The sequence below is a fragment of the Triplophysa rosa genome, linkage group LG24 (assembly GCF_024868665.1).
Source record: "Triplophysa rosa linkage group LG24, Trosa_1v2, whole genome shotgun sequence".
Lineage (NCBI taxonomy): Eukaryota > Metazoa > Chordata > Actinopteri > Cypriniformes > Nemacheilidae > Triplophysa > Triplophysa rosa.
The window spans coordinates 5473223-5481571 of NC_079913.1; the positions used below are offsets into that span (position 1 = coordinate 5473223).

General features: G+C 38.8%; 2 protein-coding genes across 2 annotated transcripts in view; one reads left to right on the forward strand and one right to left on the reverse strand.

The window, feature by feature from the left end:
- Nucleotides 1–37: 37 nt before the first annotated feature.
- Nucleotides 38–1773, reverse strand: mrps33 (mitochondrial ribosomal protein S33). Its single transcript, XM_057324062.1, has 3 exons — nucleotides 1572–1773; nucleotides 1142–1362; nucleotides 38–1028 (listed from the first exon to the last, which is right to left on the reverse strand). Exons 2-3 carry the CDS (start codon nucleotides 1354–1356, stop codon nucleotides 923–925), a joined length of 321 nt encoding a protein of 106 aa, XP_057180045.1. The 5' UTR covers nucleotides 1357–1362; nucleotides 1572–1773; the 3' UTR covers nucleotides 38–922.
- A 1974-nt stretch (nucleotides 1774–3747) lies between these two features.
- The window catches only part of tmem178bb (transmembrane protein 178Bb), a 61820-nt gene continuing 57218 nt past the window's right edge, over nucleotides 3748–8349 (forward strand). The window contains exons 1-2 of the mRNA XM_057324388.1: nucleotides 3748–4081; nucleotides 4591–5227. Coding sequence (XP_057180371.1) covers nucleotides 4846–5227 — 382 coding nt within the window. The 5' untranslated portion in view covers nucleotides 3748–4081; nucleotides 4591–4845. The remainder of the gene's footprint in view (nucleotides 4082–4590; nucleotides 5228–8349) is intronic.

Genomic DNA, 8349 nt, shown 5'->3' on the forward strand with positions numbered 1-8349 from the left:
TTATTCGCATAGACCTGATAGACAGCAACGTGATATTAATCCAAAGGCTCTGCATATTAATATAAAGACTGCATTCAAGTTTATTTCACATCACACTCTTAACTGACTGAGATTATGAGTATCCAGTCACTATGATGAAATAACAGACTAAAAATATAAACTCAATCTAGATGCCAATGTGATGTTTTGTGATTAAAGGTTTGAATCCGCTTATAAAAGAAATGAGCAGACACGTTTTTATTAATGACGTCACTCAGTGTTAATGTAAACTATGTGAACTTTTTAACATGTATAAAATACTAAATGTAGGATATTCTTTATGCACGGTTTCCAACATGATCCTGTTGTACATTCTGCTTTGTGTTGCATCACACTATCTACTTTATTGATTTTTGGGCACTAATGTAATGTAACAAATGTCATTTTGTTGTTAATCCAGGCACAGGCCATTTTGTCTTTTAACGGTCCAAATTTTTAATCCATGATAGTCTTTTGGAGCTTTATTGGCATGATATAAAATGTGATTTAATTGTGCATGAATTTATAGCCTAAATAATAATATTTTTATTTATTTATGAAATAAACATATTTCTTGCTTATATTGTTCAATAGTCCTGGAAAACAGAGATGGTGAGAGAAATCTGGGACATTTCAACATTTATCAGCTCTTATGGTAACAACCTGCAGAACTGCAATATAAATCAAGTTGAAGATTGAAGTTGTACAAAAAAATGAACCTTTAATCTCCATCACACAGTCATCAAAAGTGAATTAACATTTTGGTTTGTGTTCCAGCCATCTTTGTCATCACCGTCATAATGTCCTGCTGTCTGTACAGGTATTAAGTTAATGTTCAGAGTCACTTCATTAGATTTTCAAGTGTCCATGAATAAGGAGCGCCCAATTGCTGAAGTGCCTTGGCCTACTTCTTCTTCATGGCTCTCTTCCCTTCTCCCTTTTTGGGTTTTCCTTTTCCCCTGAGTTTCCTCAAGCGCCTCATTTCTTCCTTAAAATCCTGGTGCTCATCTCTGCAACATTAATACAACTGTCAGTATGTCCCAGTGACACTGAAATTACAGATTACAAAGCATATGACATGACATGTTTAAATGAAGTACTATAGTTTTGTGCCACAATTTACCTGAAGAGCCCTATGTATCGGAGATTCTGGGTCATGGAATAGTAGATCTTGTGTGGGGGATACCAGTCATACACCTCCTTTCTCTGGGCCAAGGGGGGCTCTTTAAACAGCTCTACGACTTTCATAGATCTGGTATCTGTGTGACGAGCCACGTCTCCAAAGATTCGGGCACTCAGGCGCGCCATGCGCAGGGCATAATTGGATAGTCCGGCCATATTCAGCTAATATGCAAAAGATCACACCATTTAGTCAACACACCAGACACTCATTTACATACACTAGAAGACAACATGCTATAGGATACTATAGCTGATGTCTAACGAAATTGTATTTTTATTTTTTAAAGCATGCGTGCATTTAGAACATCTATAAACACGCATCCTTATTACATCAGTGTCAAAAACATTTTACCTGAGACAAAATGGCTTACCCTTGCTTTATATAAATCGCGAAAGCAGCATCCGATGTCAACAAATACAAACGTTATAATAAATGCATGTAAACAAATATCAAGTAGACGAAGCCAAAGAAAGATACTTCTGTATGTACCCTGTTTTCTAGTTTAAGAATAGTTGACAGTTCAACCTTCATACACTCTTAACACGCACGGGAGAACGTGAATGATGCGCATGCGCATAAAAGACCTGCCGCCGTCTTGCAGGTCCTAACAATAAAAACAATACATGGTTTCATATTTACACAAATATAACTGTAATGTGCGCTTTTTCTCCCCATATTAATCATATTTAAATAGAAGTTTAAATAATATTAAGACAACCCTGCTACAGCACCATATATTTGTCACCCGATTTGTTTATTTAAGGGTAAAGACCCCTGCTTTGAGGACCTGGTCAGAGGACACGATTCACAACAACATAACTGTCCAAAGCAGCTAAATATATTATAGGAATGAACGAGTAAAATACGAATCTTCATTTGTTATAGCATTATTTTATGTTTTATGTGTAATTTCATTACACCGCGGTCTTTTATCTGTAAAACGTCTCGTATGCAAACAGACGCGTACGCCTGTAAAATAATTCCGTGTGGGAAAAAAAAACAAGACGAGAGTTCTGTCCTGATAACTTAACTGCAACATTATGAATAACTGTCGAAAGTCTTAGGTTATGTGATGTAAAATTCAAGCTGTTTGAATTTTACATACGCACGCACGCACACACACACACAACGTCAAGCTTATATACAAGTTATTGATGTCGTAGCAGTTACCCAAAATGCTTAACGTTACTGTTACGTGACGTATTTCTCATGAATTATACCACAAAATTCTAACTTTATTTATTTATAAAAAATAAAGCAAACAAAAATAAACATTTCCAAATGCCTCTGACAGAAAACATCATCCTACGAACAGCTACAGAAAATTTGCTATGATTTCTTCCACTAGATGGCGATATGCGCATTAACATTTTTATAAAGGAACAAGTGCCAATACCTATAAATAATTTGATGGACAGCTCCCTGGATTAGCATGGCAATCACGTTTTTTCTTTCCTTCCAGAGGATGTATCTATTAACACAATTCAAGGGGACAAAATAAAAGAGAATAGTGCATCGTACATCGTGCACCTGCATCGGCTGCATTTTCAGATAACATTGTTTTAGTTTTTACTCTTAGCTGCAAACAAGTTCCAAACAAACTTTGTTTCCCTTAAAATGTAATTAAAATGTAGCTGTCAAGCTGTCATTCACATGTGTAGGCTACTGATTCAATGCAGAATAGCCAGGCATCTTGGAAGATGCTAGTACAATGCATCAAGACCAATGGTGTGTCAAGCCATTCTCTTGCATGAATCATTATTGAAATGATGGCCTCTTATATTTTATTAATGAAACTCTCCCGGAAAAAAAAAAACAATAGAAACCTTGACAGAAAATCTAATCATTCAGTGGCAAAAAAAAGTGTATTGTATTGGTTTTACTAATAATGTGGTCTCTTTTAATAATGTATTAGGCTCTATTGGTGGGATGTTATCGGGTGGATGGGAACAAATTGAACAATTAAATCTTACTGAAATGAGGATCAAAACACACCCCATAAAGTTATTTAATGGTAAATAGCTAATGGTTCCTATAGTGTTTGTAATAAAGATAATTAGAATTTGTACCCTTTTTTATCAGGATAGTTGCAAATATGTCATGTTGGATGTTGTAACAATACAAAGTCCATTTTTTGGTGTTCACTGTATTGTAGGTTGCTTCATTGAGAAACATTGAAACACATAACCTACTGTATATAAATCATGTAGGCCTAAATGGGTGAAGTAATTTGGTGCAACTGCAACCCTCTAAAAACATAAATAGTTATCATGGCCTCACTGGCTGTGTTCATTCAGTTGGTCACCGTTCTCATTCATTATTCAGTAATATATCTGACTGCTGCTGGCTTTGTACAAAGGACAATAGTTTCAAATAACAAACCTTAACGTAAAAGAAAGGCTTAGTCTGCTACAACACCATTCATGTGTTGAGATTCAGAATGATAAAATCTAGCATTTTGGCAAACATTAGTTATTTACTCATGAATCAAAAGTGTTAGTAGGCTATGTGTAACATTGCCAGCAAAGAAACTCAAAGTGAAGATCCAAGAGCAGCACGACTCCTTTAAGAAGGTGCTTTAATAAACAATGACCATCTCATATTGACAGCATGACATCACCGCTGTTTTCCCAGACAGAGGCAACATCCACGCGGTATGCTGGGATCATATTATCCGAGGATGATGGACCGTTCACCAAATGTTTTAATATCGAGCACTCGTTTGAACATCACGGTTTTGAGACGCTGCATGCGTCGTCGTAGGGATTGATAACGCAGACCATTTTAAAACGAGTCTCGCTGAATAATCTGTCGGTGTAGCGTATGGGCTGGGGATTCATTTGGGGAAAGGAGTGAACCTATCTTCCAGCTTCAACTGGGGTGAGTGCTGAATTAAATTAATTATCGTAGAAACGAGGCCCATTGATTTCTTAGATGATACAGACGTACACAGCTGTGCATTACTATTCATAAACATCCCCGTGCTGGAATGATCCATGAGAGTCATAATTTGTCTTATAATTGCGTAAATCTCTTGGAATCTTATTGAATATTCTCTTTATCAAATAGCAACGTGCGCTCATGTTCTATATCCAACTGCACATAATTCAAAGAAAATAAACCACGCATGAGAATATTTCGTGAAACGAACCGGAAGGCAGAGATCTAAAGTCATCCAAGTACAGTAAATGTGATGGGAGTGGTGGATGGGCAGATGTCTAAACCAAACATGTCCCTTTAATTCGGATAGACGCGCTAACCCTTTAGGGTGACGCCATGGTACGACTAGGTTATTTCGTAACACGGTATCGACTAGAGCAGCACAGGAGAGGACATTTTAGTAGATTTAATTAAAAATAACCTTTGAAAACGTGTCTTGTTTTGTAAAGCTTGGATCGGGTGAAGGAGGATTGCACTGGCTTTCGACTATACGGAAAGGGCTACGGATGGACGTTGAGCCGGGAGTTAAATAAGGCTTTTATTTTTCTGTCGTCGAGGCTTTATCTCGAGCCCCCACATCCAAACAAATTCCCCCGCACCGACCGCTATTCATTCTCTCTTCGCGTGCCCGGCGGGATGCGGGTGCACGTCAAGGAGCTGTCCAAGCTGTTGTGGTGCTGATGCGGCTCTGAGCGAACGCGAGCATGGCTGCTGGGAAGTTGCTGCTCTACGCTGGTCTGTCTCTTTCCCTCTGCGCGCTCGGGATGCTGGCCGTGGCTATCTGCTCCGACCACTGGTACGAGACGGACGCCCGGAGGTATCGTGAGAGGTGCCGGAGTTTCTCCAGTCGCCGAAAGGACCCGGGCTTTATTTACATCCCCAACAACAGCCTCCCTCTGCGGGCGAGCCGCTCTCGCCTGGACCGCTGGGAGGAGAAGCTGCTGCTGGCGCGGAACAGACGGCAGCTCTTCGCCATGAGCGCCGCAGACGAGTGCAGCAGGCAATACAACTCCACCAACATGGGGCTGTGGAGCAAATGCCATCGCCTTGGATTTGATCAGGATATCGAGGATCTTATTCGAAAAGGTAGGGGCATTGGGTGTTTTGTGTATCGAATGCAGTCGCAAGTTCAGCATCATCAAAAATTAAAGTGCTATTATAGCGTTTGTCATACAACTGTATTGATATTCCCTTAAAAACATAAAACTGGGGTTTTCCAAAGTCCCAACCTTAAGTATTAATACATCATTTATACATACACAGTTTAAACGTTGTTTTGAGATGAATGTTTATCTATACAGTGATATCAATTTTTTTCTTAAAAACTGATTTGAGAACATCTTATTGGCATACACTGGTAAAGTTTAGCATTTACCAGAATACAGCCCACACCGTTATGATGGCTACATTTACATGGTGCATTGCTATTGGTCTTTTTATTCAAATTAGCATACTGAATTGTGATTGGTCTTACTTTCATCTGCTTATCAAACATCAGCCATGACCTGGGCAACGGATGTACCACTTTACGTGTTTAAATTTACTGAACCCAGAAACTCCAAACAACTGAGGTGTACGCAAATTGACAATATCTGCAATATTTTGTGCAATATATTACTGAAACTCAAGCCCAGGCGTACACAAACTGACATCAGCCATCACAACTTGAGTCTCGCGCTAGACTTTATTGCCTCAATCATGTGTACCGACATGAATAATGGGTAAACAGAGACTATGAAAGAATGGAGGGTTAGTTGGAGTAAAAGTCACAAGCTTACGAAGGTGCGAAGCCCCTATGGCTAACCTCTCTCACTTGATCCATATTATCTTCCACCAAAGTAGGTTAATTTACTCCTCATTGGTTAGAGGTGTAGCTGCACACACACAAGGATGTCTATGAATAGATCTGGCAACTAAAGCTGTGCAACCCCAAACATCGCAATCTTTTTAATTTACTTTCTGCCGAGGTACACCAAACAATTGCTCCACAGCTGCTGAGGGCTGCACGCTCTACAGTTACAAGCCAACCTCTGTCTGCAAATGTGTGCAAGTGCCAGCACAAGAGGGCCTCTACAAACAGCTGAATTTTGTGTATTTGGGTATTGTAATGTCAGCTGATAACCGTTGTGTGTGCACATGTATTGCTGCGTGTATCAAGACTGCAAGACTAGCTGATTGTATTTATTGCATCCTCAGCCAAGTTCATCAGGTCTCTTGGGACAATGGCCAACAATACTCTGTTTCTTTGGGGTGGGGGATTGCATTGACAGAGCGATACTGTGATATTCTACACCAGATGTGCATTTCACCTTGGGTGAGATGGAACGATAATGTAGGTTGTCATTGTTGCCAGATCCAGTTATTATAAGCATTTCTTTTATCCACTTAATGAAACACTTAGGAACTAATAAAGTGGGAAGTTGCATGTTAGGGTTATTTTTTCTAAAACAGGAATTTTGAACCTTTTTGAGATTGTTTTTGTGTTGTCACAAGATCTGGCAACATCTGGTTTGTGTATTGAATATGCAGTATAAGAGTAAAGAGTAATTAGCGACTGCTTGTTTTTATTGAAAATGCGCATCGCACAGATAAATAGCTGTCTTTATGTGTACTTGTTTGTGTTAGTCGACAGCCTGGAGTGTTTAAATGCATGTTATTTTTTCTGTTTTATTATCCATATCATTATCTGGGTTGCAGGCGCATGGTTTTATAAAATATGCTGACTATGCTCATCATAGCTTCACGGTCTCTGTGAGAAGGCTTATTCTCTACCTGGTATCATCTCTTGGGAGAGAAAGAATGATGAATGATGCAGCATAACAGTAGTGCACTGATAAGGGGTCCAAAACGTACGGCTTAAGAAGGGGAGAGTCATATATAGGAAAAAAGGGAGAAATTAAGTATGGTATTTAATTTCACTGGTGATAAAGGATATGAAAGATTTTTGACGTTTAAGTACTTTCTCAGATTTGATTATGCCGAAATAACCGTAACTAGGCCATGTGGAGGTTGAGAATACCTGTGAAAGTTCTCTGTTAGTATTCCAATTCATCTCAATGCCAGGTTGGTGCAGGACTCCCCAGAAGTACTCAGCCTTATCTTAGTTCCTTATTTTTTTTTGAGCCAATCATATAAGCTGTAAGTGCCATGTGACTAATCGCTCTGTAACCACAGGAATGTCACAGTAGCTCCGATAACATATCGCTATTGCACACAGACCCCAAAGCACTTGCGATTATCCTGAGTGGGGCGTGAAAGGCAGCAGTTAGAAAAACAACCCATACAATATCCATATGAAAAGTCAATGTCCTTTTTTTTGAGTGCTTTACAAAAAATTTTTCATCTGATAGTAGAAGTATTCATCAGCACCCATGCATGTTGACACCCCAAATCACTATTTACTAGTTTTTAAAAAGACAAACATTCAACTTGCAGAATGGAAAAGGTGACCAGAAATAGAAAATGACGCTTGTGGCATCTGGAGTTTGTGGAAAACTGAGTGTATCTGAGTGAGAGTGTTAAAGGAGAGTGAGATGATGCAGAAAGAGCCAACCCATCTCATTGTCCACCATCTGTCCCTGCCTCCCAGCGGGACACCCATCAGGGCTGATGAAGACATTTTAGGCCCAGAACACAATCACAGAGAGAATGGAGACCAGAGTGAGATAGTGGACCTCCCGCAATTTATACAGGCAAACGTAATGCTGGAACATCACCCTGGCCCTGAGGCTGCGGGTGAAAGAAAGAGAGAGACTAGAGATGGAGAGAGAGAAACCAAGGCAGGGTAAAATAGTCCTACAATTACAATTTAACAGCGTTATTTTACTCTGGAATCTTTTATTCTGGATCGCGATTAGTCGCATTAATCGTAAATTGTATTTACACTGTGCATATTAATTTTGTATTCATAAAGACATACACATATGTATAGGAAATATTTACATGTATTTATTTATATTTACCAATAATTTATGTTTATTAATTTTTATATTTTACTTAAATATATGCATGTATGTGTATGTTTTTATAAATACAAAATGATTATTCACAGTACAAAGACATTAATTATGTAAACAAACTTTTATTCTGGATGCGATTAATCACGATTAATCGTTTGACATCTCTAAAATAAATCCACACCGTGCAAACATTTGTCTTAAAAATAATAAGTCAAATCATTTTCTTCAGCGTGGGATTTTACTACGGTC

Coding starts and splice junctions, on each gene's coding strand:
- mrps33 (XM_057324062.1), bottom strand. CDS start 1,356: ATGGCCGGACTATCCAATTATGCCCTGCGCATGGCGCGCCTGAGTGCC. Junction 1,029..1,141: donor CGATACATAGGGCTCTTCAG/GTAAATTGTGGC, acceptor TTAATGTTGCAG/AGATGAGCACCAGGATTTTA.